The sequence below is a fragment of the Ranitomeya variabilis genome, chromosome 4 (assembly GCF_051348905.1).
Source record: "Ranitomeya variabilis isolate aRanVar5 chromosome 4, aRanVar5.hap1, whole genome shotgun sequence".
Lineage (NCBI taxonomy): Eukaryota > Metazoa > Chordata > Amphibia > Anura > Dendrobatidae > Ranitomeya > Ranitomeya variabilis.
Window position 1 is genome coordinate 553916299 of NC_135235.1, and position 21037 is coordinate 553937335.

The 21037-nt window shown below is 43.3% G+C and overlaps 1 protein-coding gene across 1 annotated transcript in view; it reads right to left on the reverse strand.

Moving 5' to 3' along the window:
* ITGB3 (integrin subunit beta 3) overlaps positions 1–21037 on the reverse strand; it is a 100233-nt gene that overhangs the window by 71152 nt on the left and 8044 nt on the right. Inside the window, exon 2 of the mRNA XM_077252694.1 lies at positions 7206–7288. Coding sequence (XP_077108809.1) covers positions 7206–7288 — 83 coding nt within the window. The remainder of the gene's footprint in view (positions 1–7205; positions 7289–21037) is intronic.

Here is a 21037-nt window from a genome sequence, read left to right on the forward strand (position 1 = left end):
TGCCTCATGATTCATTCTAACATCCACTATAAATGTTGCTACTGTTCCCACATAAGTATCGATATAAAAGTTTATTACAGCGGAATAGGCAAGAGTCAAGAATAAGGAGCATGTAAATGTGTTACCTTGACTGACACATACTGTAACTATATCCCCGCAGGCAGCCGGGACCCACCCTCTGTACCTGATCTGAGCAGTTGCAGGCTTGTAAACTAGATATCCTGCAGCTATATAAGTGAACAGGCAGGAAGGAGTGAAGATGTTGGGACGGGCCCCACTGACAACACTGGAATTTCATTCTGGCTGTCAAGACCAATGTGAGCCATAGATGTAAAGATCCAAGCACCATTTTAGAATTGTAATGCTTACTATCTTTGTACCTCTTTGGACCCTGACATATTTTACCACATTGTCAAGTTCTCACATGAAGAGCCAGGGCAATAGTGACTTATTTGATCTTGACTCAATGTACCCACAAAAAATTGTGACACTTTATTTTTGCAGAAAATCACTTGTTTGCCTTGGTGTGTAGATTAGGACTTAGTCAGCAGAGTCATCTAAGGGAATTAAAGGGTGCTCTCGACTTTAAAAGTTAAGCTTAATGGTCCCAGGGTGGTCTAAGAAATAAAAAAAACATATACACTCACCTCTCAGACCTGTGGTGATCCTCTACAGTTGAGGTGAGTATAGGTTTCTGGACCCATTCACATTAAAGGGTTATTCACAAAAAGGCAAGTTTTTGAATAGGGAAGACAGTGTTAATCTCTGGTGTTCCAATAGCTAGGACCCCCAGGGATCTTGATATTGAGCCTCTGAAACACCAAGAATGGGGCTCTGCAGCCCAGTGCTGAATTGAGTAGAGATGCACATACACGGCCTCTGCTTTATTTATTGTCTACGGGACTGCGGCATAAGGCCAAACATTCTACTTGGCAGTCCCATAGGCAATGCATGGGGTAGATGCCGCTCATGCACACTAATGTAGATGAATTTGAAAAATTCATAAAGACATCTTCAGAGAGGGGACATATCACATTGAACATATGGGATTAATTATAACTGGGGAAGTGAGAAAGAGCTGACACTTCCACATCCATTGAAGTAGGATCCCCTGCTGTGAACATGTAAATACAACAAGGATCTGCTGAGAACCAGCAAGTCTTGGATTTGTATACTCAAGAGGCTCAGAAGTACAAAGGCTTCCTCTGTGAAAAGGAATTATCTCAGACATATGAAGCCAGTGGTCAGTGATGAATATTGGGGTTGGCATTGATCCAATATTTATGGGAGATATATTTTCGGCGTAAGTCCATCCGAACACTTCCAACTTAATATTGGTCAGATGGACGATGCTATCCATTATCATAATCCAGTCTGGAGTTTGTTTTCTGCTTTCCTCTCTCTGGATTGATCATGTGGGGGTTAACCCCCTCTGCCTCATTTTGGAGCTGGCTGGACTTTTTCAGTCCTCTGCAGACTGCTGGCCAACGTCAGTGATAGTTCATGCTTCCAGGCTAGAGCAGCTGACCCGTATACCCTGGTGATCCTTCTGTCTCTGACTTCCCGCATTTGTGTGAGACCTGTTCCCTATCCCTGACTTAGTGTTCGTCTGGTGGTTTTCCTTACAGTGTATGACTCGGCCTGATCTCTGAACCCCGCCTCTTTCCATCTCTGTACCTCGTTCCCCGACCGGCTTTGACTTCTGGCTTGTACCCCAACTTCATCTTACGTCTCACGGTTTGGATCCCATGCTCCTGTGTAGCTCTGACTTCTGGCTTGCCTCTGACTTCATGCATCGCGGTGACCTCTGGTACTTCCGCTCCTGACAGTTTCTGACTCTGCTCGTCTGACCAGTCTTTCGTTGCCTGTGAGACCTGTGCGGCTGCTCAGTGTTGCTACGATGTGAGTGTGCATCCTCCCTTCCCTCACCAGCACCCCCTGGTGGAGGTTGTGCTAAACAGCACTGCAGCTGCATCACATTCATGTCATGTTTCATCTCTATAGAAAGATAAAATCGTGATAGGAAACATGACAACAATATCTCCCGCCTGGAATCTCCATGGTCGAAGATATCCTGAAAGTTGGGGATCTCGTAATCGTCTAAAGACCTAGCACATCTCACAACCAGCCATCCCCCATATAAGCTCACCAAAGGAAGGTATGTGAACATAACCATGATCTAATAAAAATCAGAGTTTGGGTTTCTATCTTTGGTCAGTTCTGGAAGACACAGTACTCTGTGGTTCTGTCCACTGCTATAAGGAGTATTTCCCTCCGCTAAGTTCTGAGCCTTTTCTGTGACACAGATTTACAGTTTTTTCTTTTGTTATAACTTTTATTTGATTTGATTGTATATACCATATTGTTTTGTTCCAATTTTGTAACATCTTTGTATATTTTTTATAAATACGGTGCACTTTTCCGGATTGAATACCGTACATAAAATTTAATAGCTTTGCTCCTCTTGCTCTGTACACCACACCCCTGAAGCTATATACTATCTGCCAGGTGTCCAATCAGCCTGTATAAACTATTGTTGGTGGCAGCTAGTTCCTTTTATTATTGTGGACAGTGACTGTTTCGGGGTATATACAGGGCATGTAAAAGTTAGGGTACCCTTAGTCAAACTTACAAGTTATCATGGACAGTTAAGCAAATTGAAGACAAAATGATCTCTAAAAAGCCTAAAGTTAAAGATGACACATTTCCCTTGTATTTTAGGTGAATTTTTTTTCTTCATATTTTACATTTTAAAAATTACAAAAAGTAAAATGAAATCGGATGTGTATATACTATACGTTCATTGAGGGCTTCCTAATATCTTGCCTAGTGGTGGAAGCAGCCACAGCCTTGTCCATAACTTATCAGCAAATTGCCTAATTGTGTTAATGATTGGAGTGCTGGTTTGTGAACATTGGACGATGGCAGTGAGATATATGTGGGATCTCCTGACTTGTTCCCTGACACTGACACACACCATCACCTTTAGGATGAAGCCACTGAGCCCCGTTCTTGGTGTTCCAGAGCCCAAGTCTTGTGACCCCTGGAGGTCCAAAGGGGATAACTTGCTTTTTTGGGAATAATTCTTTAATTCATAGGGTACCGTTACACAAAACAATTTACCAACGATCACGACCAGCGATACGACCAGGCCGTGATCGTTGGTAAGTCGTTGTGTGGTCGCTGGAGAGCTGTCACACAGACAGCTCTCCAGCGACCAACGATGCCGAAGTCCCCGGGTAACCAGGGTAAACATCGGGTTACTAAGCGCAGGGCCGCGCTTAGTAACCCGATGTTTACCCTGGTTACCATCGTAAATGTAAAAAAAAAAACAAACAGTACATACTCACATTCCGGTGTCCATCAGGTCCCTCGCCGTCCGCTTCCCGCACTGACTGAGTGCCGGCCGTAAAGTGAAAGCAGAGCACAGCGGTGACGTCACCGCTGTGCTCTGCTTTTACTTTACGGCCGGCAGTCAGTCAGTGCGGGAAGCGGACGGCGAGGGACCTGACGGACACCGGAATGTGAGTATGTACTGTTTGTTTTTTTTTACATTTACGATGGTAACCAGGGTAAACATCGGGTTACTAAGCGCGGCCCTGCGCTTAGTAACCCGATGTTTACCCTGGTTACAAGCGAACGCATCGCTGGATCGGTGTCACACACACCGATCCAGCGATGACAGCGGGAGATCCAGCGACTAAATAAAGTTCCAAACGATCTGCTACGACGTACGATTCTCAGCGGGGTCCCTGATCGCAGTAGCGTGTCAGACACAGCGAGATCGTATGGATATCGCTGGAATGTCACGGATCGTGCCGTCGTAGCGACAAAAGTGCCACTGTGAAACGGTACCCTTAGAGTAGGGGCCAATCTCGTTAATTGTAGCCTTGGAGGTCAGAAAAAGGCAAGCTAGTTTAACACTATATACACAGATAAGGTTCGTCATGAATCTGCCTTACCATTCTTTTGTCTCTGGGGAGTTTGTAGTCCATTACTTGGAGACTGTAATAAAGTATGACAGTTTCCATTTGTTGCAGCTGCCCTTAATGCACATCATATGCTGCTATACTTTCTATTCCGGGAGGTACATAGATGCTGTTAGGGTATGATCTACCGTATGTATAAAATGGCAATAATATTTTTATTTATATTATGAATTCCCCAATTCACACAATGTAGTAGTGCAATAGGGACTTTGAAGATCCTGTTCAACCACAAAGAGGATTGTTGATGGCCAGTTTACCCCATTGACTTTAATTTTTTACATTCATTGATGCGGGTCATTATAAATAGCAGACAAGCTTCTTTTTTTTATTAATACCCCTTCTCTTGAACATGGAAAAAAAAAGCAATTTCCACTGTCCCCATGTGATCCTAACTCTAACTGACCCTCAAGACAATAAAGTGATTCACACGGGGTCTGGAAATGACGTGTCTACATTTAATAGGGAAGCAATCAAATCCCAATCTGCAGTATAACCAAACATCCAGTGATTCATGTGAACCTCTGATTAAAAATGACGATGTGACACAAGCTTTCCACAAAGCTGAACGTCAAACATGGAAGTATACAATATACTATTGGAATTTGTGCGTTGTGGTTTCTCAACTTTACAGCTAATAATATACAACCTGGTATAGTGTGGAAAAAATAGGATTAGGGTATGGGTAGACAATGATTTTTTACAAGCTCAGAAATCCACCTGAAAAAGAGCTTAATAAATGCTAAAAAGAATCAACATATGTGTCGCAATGTAAAAATGACTTCTTTTGCATATCTTCAGTCTTATGAGTGTCTTTTAACCGCATCAGGTCTTCAAAGACATGACCTGACCATTCTTCTGGCAGCTTCAACGCACTACGTAATGTAAAAAAAGTTTAAAAAAAAAAACACCGCTGGCGAAGACAATGGATAAAAATGATGAAGAAACGACCAAAAAGGTGTAAAAGAAAAAAGAAGCTTTGGGACGTCATGTGCACATACCCTTACTAAATCAGATTGGTAAAAATAGTACATTCTGCAAAATGGATGCAGCAGTAAAACCATCATTACAATTTAAAGGGGATGTCCACTTTTTGACAATCCCCACAATGGTCAAAGGACAGCACATTGATCACCAAATATCCAGCTGCTACGAACCCCAGTGATTAGTGGTAGTTTGTGGGAAAACGTGGTCGTAAGTGTTGAACTTCCCTGCATGGTGGCAGTGGTCACCAAGGCATTTCACTTGCATAGTATTATTTATAGTGCTACATGGCGGCCATTCAGATGTGATACAAGTATGGCTCATAGCTACCCAAACAGGAGTCTATCATACAGAGCAATAAATGGTTGTGGTTATCTTCATGAGTCAATGCATTTAAAACGTTATTCCCAAAATACTGAGTTATCCCTTATTAATAGGACCATTAATTACTGATCACTAGGGTCCAACTTTGGGATCCCCATGATCAGGGCACTTGTCCCGGGACTTTGGGATCTGGAAAGGTCTTGAATGAAACTATGGAATATATCCTTGACTTCAGCGCCATTCATTGTCTATGGGACTGCCAGATAAAGTGCAGCGCTCCACTATTTCTGTTAAGTCTGGCAGAAGGGCCATACCTTAATTTAAAGAGAACCTGTCACTTGCCATAAATATGTATTTTTTATACCTGGTATAAATGCGGCTACCCTTCTGAATCTGATTTTTGTGTTCCTGCTTTTCTCCATTCCTGAGATATAGCCCCCTCTTCCCTGTAAATACATCTAGTTGTCTTAGTCAAGAGGGCGTGGTCTTCAAGAAGATATTCACAGGGAAACATTAAGGTCCACATCCATTTGGATAACAAGACTACATTTAGATACAGGAAAGAGGAGGCCATAACTCAGAAATGGAGAGGCACAGAATCATATGGAAAGGAACACCAGATTCAGAAGAGTCAAAAAAACAGATAAAAAATTACATGAAAAGAATTACATATATATAGCAAGTGAGGGGTCTTCCATTGATTCTGGAGCATATTTTCTTTGGTGTCCCTTTGTTCCAAAGTTATGCCCCCTGGTAATAAATATTCAAATTTTCCCTTCAACCCACAGAGCTTATACAGAACTTCCCTGTGGGTTTTTTCTTCTCTGAAGCTGACCAATCAAAACAGGCCACGCCCACAGAGACGTTCTGTACACGCTCAGTTGATTCAAGGGAAAATTTGTATCTAGATTAACAAGAGGCATAACTTTGGAACTGAGGGGAGTAGAAGAAAAAGTGAATCTGTTCCAAAATCAGTGGAGCAGCCCCAACTGGAGGAGGAACTCAGTTCAAATTAAAAAATCCAGTGAAAAGTCCCCTTTAAGTGGGTTGTAGAACCAGTAAAAAAAACTGCAATGTGCACATCAGATCTGTTCTACTCCAATCGCCCTGTCCATTCCGGACCATTTCCATGGACACCAGCAATCCACAGCAGGATTCTCAGGGAGTGTGTTGAGATACTCTGCATGACTCACTTTTTTGGACAATTTGAACTCCAGACTATTAGTAAGTGGGACATTTAATAACCAGTAAACTCCGCTTTTATATTTTGAGATATAGAGGAAGGACCACACCGCACATTGCAATGTTTATTGATTTCTGCATCCTTATTGGCATAGGTTTGGCGGATCCCTTGCCGCCTCTTACAGTGGTCCATACATTGGGGTGGGAGCACCAGGTTTTACTGTCCAATTGACAGTTTTTGTTTATTGGGTTGTAGAACCAATCTGAGGGATTTTCTGGTAGAGAAACCCTGTAAGTCCAGCTGGTTCCTCTGCTCCGCCAGCGGTCACATAATATGTAAGGAATGACTTAAACATATAAACTAATAAGTCGTTGAGCAGAAGCTTCAGCTCCAAGTACAAGGATTCCCAGATGTTAGACGTGCTGGAGGAGCTGAGGGTGGGGACCTGGCACGCTGTCAGGCGTGCACTGTTACATCTGTCTGGGAGACATAGCCCCACGTGTAGTATGAGTCCAGGGAAACATTGCCTTATTAGGAGGGTGAGGGAAAGCATGAAGGATATACAGACCAGCGAAGGGGTTAGGGAGGGAGAACTTCGCGGATTCATCCAAATAACAAGACAAATAACGCAGCATAATATCCTATGAGCACACTGCAATATTCTCTATCACAGTAGTCAGCTTCTACGTAACCCATAAACACAATCTCGCCCTACAGAAGAACCTTACCTCTTGAGAACACCAAGCACATACAGGACTGACAGCTAGACATTTCTGGCAGGAGCTCACCCCTCGTGAAGAGCAGATGGAGGCTGAAATATACAGATATTGCACATGTCACATACAGAAAATATATAGCTCTGGAATACTGACATTATTTTCTTGCACAGAGCAAAAGTACAGGTTATGATAAATTGTCACATTTTCTAGTAACACACATGCAATAATGTAGGGAATAGCATGCACTGTGATCAGAATCTGACTGTTTTATGAGCGCCTGTAGAATCGGGTCCATTGACAGACTACAGACCTCTGTAAACAGCAGTGTGCTGAGGGAAACAGCACGAAACCTGAACATTCAGCGCAATTCCAATACTCCAGTGTTCAAAGCAAACAATTTAGGAAATATTATATTGGGCAATCACTGGTTAAGCAATTTTTATTTATTTGGTTACAGATTCATCCAATTTGATAAAAATCTAAAATGTACGCAAATCATTAAATAGGTTTTCACATCATGGATGATCTCTTTCATATAGGAGCCGCTGATTACCAGGGACTGGCTCCCCAGACCCCATAACTACTGTTAGGGTATGTTTCCACGGTAAGTAAACGCTGCTTGTTTGACGCTGCAGCGTCAAACAAGCAGCGTCCAGATGTTCCAGCATAGTGGAGGGGATTTTATGAAATCCCGTCTCCACTCTGCGTGGAAACCCGCACGCGGCGGCCCTGCGACTCCGGACATGCTGCGCGTCTTTTCAGATTGCAGCATGTCCGTACACCTTGCGGGGACGCAGCGTCCCCGCAAGGCATATCACAGGGCCCTATGGCGAGGGGTGCGATGATCCCGGATGTGTACTGTACACATCCGGCACCATCGCGTCCCAGAAAGGGGGCGGGGCTTAGCGCCGAGCGGCTTCGCCGCTGCGGCGATACCACCGCCCCTCCGGACCGTGGAGCCATACCCTTAGGGTATGTGTCCACGTTCAGGCTTGCTTCAGGCTTTGGTCAGGATTTTATGCAAGTAAAATCCTGACCAAAACTGCACCTGAGGTCACTGGCACGTCACCTGCGGTGTTCCTGCATGTTTTGCTCATTGTAGCAACATGCTGCGTTTTGAAAAAACGCACCGCATGTGCGTTTTCGCGGCAAAAACGCATGCGTTTTTTAACGCATAGTGGAGTCGGGATTTCATGAAATCCCCTCCGCTATGCTGTAACATCTGGACGCTGCGTTTTTGACGCTGCGGAAAAACGCAGCGTCAAAAACGCAGCGTTTCCTGAACGTGGACACATACCCTCAGGCTGTGTGCCCACTTTGTGCTTTTTAAGCGTTTCTGCCGCATTTTTTCGCAGTGGAATCGCATCACGGTAAAAAACGCAGCATGTTCACTAATTTTGCAGAATTGTGGCGATTCCACAGCCATAGACGTGTATTGGAAAAAACGCATTAAAAACACGTCAAAACCTCATCAAAATTCGCATGTGTTTTCCCTGGCAAGGGTGAGCGGTTTTGATGAGGAAAAATCTACTTCTACAGTATTATGCAACATGGGCACATAGCGTAATAGTCAGATAATTCCCCTCCAGCTGTTACTGCTTGGAATATATGGCATTACATGGCTGACATGAATAGCAAGTAAGAGCTGTTGCTTGTTGGTGGTGGGTCCCAAGCATAGAAGCCCCATCCCTTGATGTAAAGGGGATGTTCTCATTGGACGACCCCTTTTAACCTTCATTTCTAAAGTTTTTAAACTAGGAATAAGAATGAAGCCAATATTCCAAAAATGCACAACCTTGTACAGCTCGTTCTCTGCATGTTCAGAATTAAAAGCCTGAGGCCGGCGTCACACTGTCGTGTTTTACGGACGTATGAGAGGTGCAGAAAATATGGATTGAATACGGTACCATGATTCTCTATGGCCCAGCTCCTATCTGTCGTATTTTACTGATCCGTATTATACGGTCTTGTACGGCCGTAGAAAATCGCAGCATGCTGCGTTTGTCAGCGTATTGCGCAAAAAATCCGCCAATGAAAGTCTATGGGGGCGAGAAAATTACGGATTACACACGGACCATGCGTGTGACTTGCGAGAAATACGCAGCGGTGTTCTATAGAAAAGCCGGCAATTCAGTGCGGTGTACAGTAAAATCACACTGACAGGTGTAGATGTGTACACATAGAATAGGTATATACAGTATATATATATATATATATATATATATATATATATATATATATATATGTCAGTGAGACTCATATATACACTCACCGGCCACTTTATTAGGTACACCATGCTAGTAACGGGTTGGACCCCCTTTTGCCTTCAGAACTGCCTCATTTCTTCGTGGCATAGATTCAACAAGGTGCTGGAAGCATTCCTCAGAGATTTTGGTCCATATTGACATGATGGCATCACACAGTTGCCGCAGATTTGTTGGCTGCACATCCCAAAGATGCTCCATACAAGGCAGGATGGATCCATGCTTTCATGTTGTTTACGCCAAATTCTGACCCTACCATCCGAATGTCGCAACAGAAATCGAGACTCATCAGACCAAGCAACGTTTTTCCAATCTTCTACTGTCCAATTTCGATGAGCTTGTACAAATTGTAGCCTCAGTTTCCTGTTCTTAGCTGAAAGGAGTGGTACCCGGTGTGGTCTTCTGCTGCTGTAGCCCATCTGCCTCAAAGTTCGACGCACTGTGCGTTCAGAGATGCTCTTAGGCCTACCTTGGTTGTAACGGGTGTCGATTTGAGTCACTGTTGCCTTTCTATCAGCTCGAACCAGTCTGCCCATTCTCCTCTGACCTCTGGCATCAACAAGGCATTTCCGCCCACAGAACTGCCGCTCACTGGATTTTTTTTCTTTTTCGGACCATTCTCTGTAAACCCTAGAGATGGTTGTGCGTGAAAATCCCAGTAGATCAGCAGTTTCTGAAATACTCAGACCAGCCCTTCTGGCACCAACAACCATGCCACGTTCAAAGGCACTCAAATCACCTTTCTTCCCCATACTGATGCTCGGTTTGAACTGCAGGAGATTGTCTTGACCATGTCTACATGCCTAAATGCACTGAGTTGCCGCCATGTGATTGGCTGATTAGAAATTAAGTGTTAACAAGAAGTTGGACAGGTGTACCTAATAAAGTGGCCAGTGAGTGCATATATATTTATATTTAATTCAGAGCTAGATAGCAAAACAGCCGGTAATTCAATTGCCGGCTTTTGCTCTCTCCTTCACAAACCTAACATGATATAAGACATGGTTTACATACAGTAAACCATCTCATATCCCTTGTTTTATTACATATTCCTCTTTACTAATGTAACACGTGTCTGTGTGTAAAATTTTGAAGCTCTAGCTATTAAATTAAAGGGTTAAATCCCGGAAAAAATTGGCGTGGGCTCCCGCGCAATTTTCTCCGCCAGAGTGGGAAAGCCAGTGACTGAGGGCAGATATTAAATAGCTTAGAGAGGGACCATGGTTGTTGCCCCCCCCTGGCTAAAAACATCTGCCCCCAGCCACCCCAGAAAAGGCGCATCTGTAAAGATGTGCCTATTCTGGCACTTAGGCCGGGGTCACACTAGACCGTAATACGGACGAGTGCTATGCGATAAAAAATCGCATAGCACTCGGCCCAATGTTAATCTATGGTGCAGCTCCCATCATCCGATATTTTCTCCACCGTATTTCGGATCCGAGGGAACTCGCAGCAGGCTGCGATTGTCAGCGTATCTCGGCCGAGACTCGACAATGAAAGTCTATGGGTGCGAGAAAAAATCGGATTACACACGGACCATGCGTGTGCATTGCGAGAAATACGCAGCGGTGTTCTATAGAAAAGCCGGTAATTCAATTGCCGGCTTTGCATTTCTCCTTCACAAACCCGACAGGATATGAGACATGGTTTACATACAGTAAACCATCTCATATCCCCATTTTTTTTGCATATTCCACACTACTAATGTTAGTAGTGTGTATGTACAAAATTTCAGCACTGTAGCTGCTAAAATAAAGGGTTAAATGGCGGAATAAATTGGCGTGGGCTCCCGCGCAATTTTCTCCGCCAGAATGGTAAAGCCAGTGACTGAGGGCAGATATTAATAGCCAGGAGAGGGTCCATGGTTATTGGCCCCCCCGTGGCTAAAAACATCTGCCCCCAGCCACCCCAGAAAAGGCACATCTGGAAGATGCGCCTATTCTGGCACTTGGCCACTCTCTTCCCACTCCCTGTAGCGGTGGGATATGGGGTAATGAAGGGTTAATGCCACCTTGCTATTGTAAGGTGACATTAAGCCAGATTAATAATGGAGAGGCGTCAATTATGTCACCTATCCATTATTAATCCAATTGTTTGAAAGGGTTAAAAAACACACACACACATGATTAAAAAGTATTTTAATGAAATAAACACAGCGGTTGTTTTAATATTTTATTGCTCTCTCATTCCATTTTCAGACCCTCGCTTGGCAAAACAATAAACACACAAGATACATACCCTCTCTGATGAACTGTCACGTCCCACGAAGTAATCCATCTGAAGGGGTTAACTAATATTACAGGCAGAGCTGCGATAAACCACTCGCTCGTGCCTGTAATCCCCGGGTGCTGAAAGGAAAGCAGTGATCTATACTTACATTCAGTCGCGGTGATGCGCCCCTGCTGGATGTTCTCATGAACTGCAGCCTGGGAACTTTTTCCCACGCTCCAGGTCATATGAGGACATCCACCAGGAGGCGCATCACCGCGACTGAAGGTAACTATAGGTCATTGACCTACATTTCCTTCAGTCGCGGTGATGCGCCCCCTGGTGGATGTCCTCATATGACCTGGAGCGTGGGAAAAAGTTCCCAGGCTGCAGTTCATGAGAACATCCAGCAGGGGCGCATCACCGCGACTGAATGTAAGTATAGATCACTGCTTTCCTTTCAGCACCCGGGGATTACAGGCACGAGCGAGTGGTTTATCGCAGCTGGTGCCTGTAATATTAGTTAACCCCTTCAGATGGATTACTTCGTGGGACGTGACAGTTCATCAGAGAGGGTATGTATCTTGTGTGTTTATTGTTTTGCCAAGCGAGGGTCTGAAAATGGAATGAGAGAGCAATAAATTATTAAAACAACCGCTGTGTTTATTTCATTAAAATACTTTTTAATCATGTGTGTGTGTGTTTTTTAACCCTTTCAAACAATTGGATTAATAATGGATAGGTGACATAATTGACGCCTCTCCATTATTAATCTGGCTTAATGTCACCTTACAATAGCAAGGTGGCATTAACCCTTCATTACCCCATATCCCACCGCTACAGGGAGTGGGAAGAGAGTGGCCAAGTGCCAGAATAGGCGCATCTTCCAGATGTGCCTTTTCTGGGGTGGCTGGGGGCAGATGTTTTTAGCCACGGGGGGGCCAATAACCATGGACCCTCTCCTGGCTATTAATATCTGCCCTCAGTCACTGGCTTTACCATTCTGGCGGAGAAAATTGCGCGGGAGCCCACGCCAATTTTTTCCGCCATTTAACCCTTTATTTTAGCAGCTACAGTGCTGAAATTTTGCACATACACACTACTAACATTAGTAGTGTGGAATATTCAAAAAAAAGGGGGATATGAGATGGTTTACTGTATGTAAACCATGTCTCATATCCTGTCGGGTTTGTGCAGGAGAAATGCAAAGCCGGCAATTGAATTACCGACTTTTCACAGATATCGCGCTGAATGAAATATAAATACAGAATATATATATATGTGTCTCAATGACATATATATATATATATATATATATATATATATATATACTGTATATATGTTTTCCCGAACATTTGAGCACATAAATCCATTAGATGTCGGTTTTGCAAGCCTGCGAGAAAATCTCGGCATACGGATGCCATACGGATGTCACACGGATGTCACACGGATCATTTGATGCGAGGAAATCGCATCCTCGCACTGCACACGGATCACTGTTTTTGAAACATTTGTGCGATTCTCGGCCGTGAAAAACGGACCGTTTTTTTATACGTTAAGTGTGTCCCCGGCCTTAGCCTCTCTCTTCCCACTCCCGTGTAGCAGTGGGATATGGGGTAATGAAGGGTTAATGTCACCTTGCTATTGTAAGGTGACATTAAGCCAGGTTAATAATGGAGAGGCGGCAATTATGACACCTATCCATTATTAATCCAATAGTACGAAATGGTTAATAAAACACACACACACATAATTAAAAAATATTTTAATGAAATAAAGACACAGGGTGTTTTAATATTTTATTATACTCTCAAGCCACCTGAAGACCCTTGTCGCCTGAAATAAAGTTAAACATAACAAACAACAATATTCCACACCTTCCGTCGATCAGTCTTGTCCCACGCTGTAAATCCATCTGAAGGGGTTAAATCATTTTACACCCAGGAGCTCTGCTAATGCAGCTGTGCTCCTGTCTGTAAAATTTGGTGAATGAATGGAATGCAGGGGAATGTACTGTAGTTACCTCGAGTCGGGTGATGCGCCCCCTGCTGGATGAACTCATATGAACTCGAGCCTGGGAACTTTTCTGAAACTTTTTCATCTTACAGATGTGCCTTTTCTGGGGTGGCTGGGGGCAGATGTTTTTAGCCAGGGGGGTCCTATAACCATGGTCCCTCCCTAGGCTATTAATATCTGCCCTCAGTCACTGGCTTTCCCACTCTGGCGGAGAAAATTGCGCGGGAGCCCACGCCAATTTTTTCCGGGATTTAACCCTTTAATTTAATAGCTAGAGCTTCAAAATTTTACACAGACACTTGTTACATTAGTAAAGAGGAATATGTAATAAAAGAAGGGATATGAGATGGTTTACTGCATGTAAACCATGTTTCATATCCTGTCGGGTTTGTGAAGGAAAGAGCAAAAGCCGGCAATTGAATTACTGGCTTTTATGCTATCTTGCGCTGAATTAAATCTAATATATAAAGCTGAATGTGTGTGTGTGTGTATGTATGTATGTATGTATGTATGTCCGGGATTGGCATCTGAACCGTAGCAGCTACAGCCACAAAATTTTGCACAGTCACACGTCTGGACCCCGAGAGCGTCATAGGCTATGTTGTGAGGTGAAATTTTAACCCCGCGCTTTCCAATTCACCAAACAATTTTGCCCCTATCTACATAATGGGGAAAAAGTGAAAGGAAAAGTGTTGGAGGCGTCGCAGCTACAGGCACAAAATTTTGCACAGTCACACGTCTGGACCCTGAGAGCGTCAAAGCTATATTGTGAGGTGAAATTTTAACCCCGCGCTTTCCAAGTCACCAAACAATTTTGCCCCTATCTACATAATGGGGAAAAAATGAAAGGAAAAGTGTTGGAGGCAAATTAACAGCTGCCAGATGTGAACAAGGGGGACTTAAAGAATGACAGCGATGGCACCAAAGAGTATATACTGTACAGTTGCTAAGGTGGGGCCCCAACATGGGATAATCACACCACCACGGGGATATGAACACACACACAAAATGCGCCACACACTACCACGTGCTCGAACACATATACCACCCTCAGTGCACATTTCACCACACATACACCAACCTCGCCACATAAAAGTAGAAACACAAAAGTCGCCGCTCAAAACTCGCCACGCGCAAAACTCTCCACATGCAAAACTCGCCACACGTGCAAAACTCGCCACACGCAAAACTTGCACACGCAGAAAAATTGCCACACGCAGAAAAATTGCCACATGCACAAAAGTTGCAACACATGCAAAAGTTGCCTCACACAAAACTTGCACATACTCAAAAGGCACCACACATAAAACTCGCCACGCGCAAAACTCGCCATGCGCAAAACTTGCTGCACACAACTTGCTACACTAACCTGTCACATGCAACTCGACACACAAAAAGTTGCTACACGCATGTCGCCACACAAAACTCATCTCACAAAAGTCCCTACATGCATGTCGCCACACGCAACTCAACACACACAACTTGACACACGAAACTCGCCCTAAAACACACACAAGTCTGGTATCCTTCAAAAATAAAAATCTGATTAATAAGCAGACAAACTACAAGAGCAACAAATGTACCATATAGGAATCCGGCAGCTGTCAGTCACATGACCAGTCTATTATGTGTATGTGTGAGCTAATATATACTGCCAGGGGGTGGGCTTACTGTTGGCTGGGGATTTATCAGGCTGCCATTTTAGCTTACAAATACTGAGGTAAAAATACTGACCAAATAACGTGTGAACGAGGGCTAATACAGGAGGAGATGGCATACAGCTATATACTATATACAGGAGATGACACACAGGTATATACTATTTACAGGGGAGATGACACACAGGTATATACTATATACAGGAGGAGATGACACACAGATATATACTATATACAGGAGAGATGACACACAGGTATATACTATATAGAGGAGGAGATGACATACAGGTACATACTACATACAGGAGGAGATGACATACAGGTATATACTATATACAGGAGGAGATGACACACAGGTATATACTATATACAGGAGCAGATTACCTACAGGTATATAGTATATACAGGAGGAGATGACACAGGTATATGCTATGTATAGGAGGAGATGACATACAGGTATATACTATATACAGGAGATGACACACAGATATATACTATATATAGGTGAGATGACACACAGGTATATACTATATACAGGAGATTACATACAGGTATATCTAATATATAAAGCTGAATGTGTGTATGTATGTATGTGTGTATGTCCGGGATTGGCATCTGTACCGTCGCAGCTACAGCCACAAAATTTTGCACAGTCACACGTCTGGACCCCGAGAGCGTCATAGGCTATGTTGTGAGGTGAAATTTTAACCCCGCGCGTTCCAATTCACCAAACAATTTTGCTCCTATCTACATAATGGGGAAAAAGTGAAGGGAAAAGTGTTGGAGGAAAATTGACAGCTGCCAGATGTGAACAATGAGGACTTAAAGAATGAGAGCGATGGCGACAAAGAGTATATACCGTACAGTTGCTAAGGTGGGGCCCCGACATGGGATACTCACCACACACGGGGATATGAACACAAACACAAAATGCGCCACACACTACCACGTGCTTGAACACATATACCACCCTCAGCACACATTTCACCACACACACACACCAACCTCGCCACATAAAAGTCGAAACACAAAAGTCACCACTCAAAACTCGCTACATGCAAAACTCGCCATATGCAAAACTAGGCTCACGCAAAACTCGCCACACGTGCAAAACTCACCTCATGGAAAACTCACCTCATGCAAAACTTGCACACACAGAAAAATTGCCACATGTACAAAAGTTGCACCACATGCAAAAGTTGCCTCACACAAAACTTGCACATACTCAAAATGCACCACACATAAAACTCGCCACGCGCAAAACTCGCCATGCACAAATCTTGCTGCACACAACTTGCTACACTAACCTGTCACATGCAACTCAACACACAAAATGTTGCTACACGCATGTCGCCACACAAAACTCATCTCACAAAAGTCGCTACATGCATGTCGCCACACGCAACTCAACACACACAACTTGACACATAAAACTCGCCCTAAAACACACACAAGTCTGGTATTGTCCTTCAAAAATAAAAATCTGATTAATAAGCAAACTACAAGAGCAACAAATGTACCATATAGGAAATACGGCAGCTGTCAGTCACATGACCTGTCTATTATGTGTATGTGTGAGCTAATATATACTGCCAGGGGGGAGGGCTTCCTGTTGGCTGGGGATTTATCAGGCTGCCAATAGCAACCAATCACAGCTCAGCTTCTATTTTGCTACAGTTAATTAACCTGAGCTCTGATTGGTTAATATAGGCAACAAAGACATTCTCAGTATAACAAAGCTAATATATGTTGTGAAATGCTTCTATTTGCTTAGTTTTTGCCTTTTAATAATTACATTTCTATCTATTTGTTTTGTGGTTTTTGTGTGCAGAATAAATTTTTGTTAACACATTCTATTTTGCTAACAGCAGTCATTAACCCGGGCGAAGCCGGGTAGTACAGCTAGTATATATATATATATATATGTCTCACTGACATATATATATATAAATAAATATATATATATATATATATATATATATATATATATATATATATATATATATATAGACTGTATATATGTTTTTAGGAATATTTTAGCCGATGGATCCATGATTTGTCCATTTTGCAAGCCTGCGCAAAAAAAATCGCCGTACGGAAGCCATACGGATGCCATACGGATGACACACGGATACATTTGTCCGTAAAAATTGCATCCTCGCATTGAATACGGAACAGTGTTTTGGGAAAATTACTGCGTATTACGGCCGTAAAATACGGACAGTATTTCCCTATGCTGAGTGTGACGCCGGCCTTAAGGGCGTAGTCAGACGGACGTATAAATCGGGTCCTGAGATCTAAATCATTTTACACCCAGGAGCTCTGCTAATGCAGCTGTGCTCCTGTCTGTAAAATTTGGTGAATAAATGGAATGCAGGGGAATGTACTGTAGTTACCTCGAGTCGGGTGATGCGCCCCCTGCTGGATGAACTCATATGAACTTGAACCTGGGAACTTTTCTGAAACTTTTTCATCTTACAGATGTGCCTTTTCTGGGGTGGCTGGGGGCAGATGTTTTTAGCCAGGGGGGTCCTATAACCATGGTCCCTCCCTAGGCTATTAATATCTGCCCTCAGTCACTGGCTTTCCCACTCTGGCGGAGAAAATTGCTCGGGAGCCCACGCCAATTTTTTCCGGGATTTAACCCTTTAATTTAATAGCTAGAGCTTCAAAATTTTACACAGACACTTGTTACATTAGTAAAGAGGAATATGTAATAAAAGAAGGGATATGAGATGGTTTACTGTATGTAAACCATGTTTCATATCCTGTCGGGTTTGTGAAGGAGAGAGCAAAAGCCGGCAATTGAATTACCGGCTTTTATGCTATCTTGCGCTGAATTAAATATATATATATATAATGTCTCACTGACATATATATATATATATATATATATATATATATATATATATACAGTGCCTACAAGTAGTATTCAACCCCCTGCAGATTTAGCAGGTTTAATAAGATGCAAATAAGTTAGAGCCTTCAAACTTCAAACAAGAGCAGGATTTATTAACAGATGAATAAATCTTACAAACCAAAAAGTTTTGTTGCTCAGTTAAATTTTTATAAATTTTAAACTTAAAAGTGTGCGTCAATTATTATTCAACCCCTAGGTTTAATATTTTGTGGAATAACCTTTGTTTGCAATTACAGCTAATAATCGTCTTTTATAAGACCTGATCAGGCCGGCACAGGTCTCTGGAGTTATCTTGGCCCACTCCTCCATGCAGATCTTCTCCAAGTTATCTAGGTTCTTTGGGTGTCTCATGTGGACTTTAATCTTGAGCTCCTTCCACAAGTTTTCAATTGGGTTAAGGTCAGGAGACTGACTAGGCCACTGCAACACCTTGATTTTTTGCCTCTTGAACCAGGCCTTGATTTTCTTGGCTGTGTGCTTTGGGTCGTTGTCTTGTTGGAAGATGAAATGATGACCCATCTTAAGATCCTTGATGGAGGAGCGGAGGTTCTTGGCCAAAATCTCCAGGTAGACCGTGCTATCCATCTTCCCATGGATGCGGACCAGATGGCCAGACCCCTTGGCTGAGAAACAGCCCCACAGCATGATGCTGCCACCACCATGCTTGACTGTAGGGATGGTATTCTTGGGGTCGTATGCAGTGCCATCCAGTCTCCAAACTTCACGTGTGTGGTTGGCACCAAAGATCTCGATCTTGGTCTCATCAGACCAGAGAACCTTGAACCAGTCAGTCTCAGAGTCCTCCAAGTGATCATGAGCAAACTGTAGACGAGCCTTGACATGACGCTTTGAAAGTAAAGGTACCTTACGGGCTCGTCTGGAACGGAGACCATTGCGGTGGAGTACGTTACTTATGGTATTGACTGAAACCAATGTCCCCACTGCCATGAGATCTTCCCGGAGCTCCTTCCTTGTTGTCCTTGGGTTAGCCTTGACTCTTCGGACAAGCCTGGCCTCGGCACGGGAGGAAACTTTCAAAGGCTGTCCAGGCCGTGGAAGGCTAACAGTAGTTCCATAAGCCTTCCACTTCCGGATGATGCTCCCAACAGTGGAGACAGATAGGCCCAACCCCTTGGAAAGGGTTTTGTACCCCTTGCCAGCCTTGTGACCCTCCACGATCTTGTCTCTGATGGCCTTGGAATGCTCCTTTGTCTTTCCCATGTTGACCATGTATGAGTGCTGTTCCCAAGTTTGGGGAGGGTCTTAAATAGTCAGAAAAGGCTGGAAAAAGAGATAATTAATCCAAACATGTAAAGCTCATTGTTCTTTGTGCCTGAACTACTTCTTAATACTTTAGGGGAACCAAACAGAATTCTGGTGGGTTGAGGTGTTGAATAATAAATGACCCTCTGAAAAAACTTTTCCCAATTTAAAAAAAAAAATTAACAAAGAAATAACATTCTTTTTTGCTGCAGTGCATTTCACACTTCCAGGCTGATCTACAGTCCAAATGTCACAATGCCAAGTTAATTCCAAATGTGTAAACCTGCTAAATCTGCAGGGGGTTGAATACTACTTGTAGGCACTGTATATATAAATAAATGTATATATATATATATATATGTATAGACTGTGTATATGTTTTTAGGAATATTTTAGCCGATGGATCCATGATTTGTCCATTTTGCAAGCCTGCGCAAAAAAATCGCCGTACGGAAGCCATACGGATGCCATACGGATGACACACGGATACATTTGTCCGTAAAAATTGCATCCTCGCATTGAATACGGAACAGTGTTTTGGGAAAATTACTGCGTATTACGGCCGTAAAATACGGACCGTATTTCCCTACGCTGAGTGTGACGCCGGCCTTAAGGGCGTAGTCAGACGGCCGTATAAATCGGGTCCTGAGATCTAAATGCAGTGCATAGACTGGCTTGCGGCTCTCCTGAACCGAGCATGACAACTTCATGTAATTCTATGCAGCTGTCACACTCAGCTCAGGAGAGCCACCGGCCAGTTCGTGCATTACGTTCCGATCTCGGTCCAATTTATATGGCCGTCTGACTTGATTTGTCTACAAGGCTTTGGCTAAAGGCCAAATCCTGATAAATTTAAATGAGTTACCCCTCAAAATAATACATTATCTATGCACAGCATAGATGATAAATGTATGACTGCTGGAACCCCTAGAGACCACTATTAACAATTATACTCATCTCCGATGCTGGTGCTGTTCCAGCAGTGTCGGCACTGGTTCTTCTGGGGATCGAGTAACATTAGGTCACACAATCTCTTTGCCCAGTCAGCGCTGGTTTCACTCTCCCTGCCATCAGAAGTATCACATACTGTACATCCAGAGGAAATGCGAGAACAGCAGTGCATGTATGCGATACATCGAAAGGAGAGTGAATCCAGTGCTGATTGGCCACAGGGATTGCGTTACATAACAATGTTACGCGATCCCAGGGACAGCCAGTGCCAACGCTGCTGGAACTGGAGTTGAGTATAAGGCCGGCCTCACACTTGGCGTAAGACAATACGCCACGTATTATACGTCCGTAATACGGCCGAAATACGGTGAAATGTTCCCAAAATAGTGATCCGTAGTCAGGGTGTGTCAGCGTATTTTGCGCATGGCATCCTCCGTATGTAATCCGTATGGCATCCGTACTGCGAGATTTTCGCGCAGGCTTGCAAAACCGACATCTAATGGATTTATGTGCTCAAATGTTCATTAAAACATATATACAGTATGTATATATATATATGTC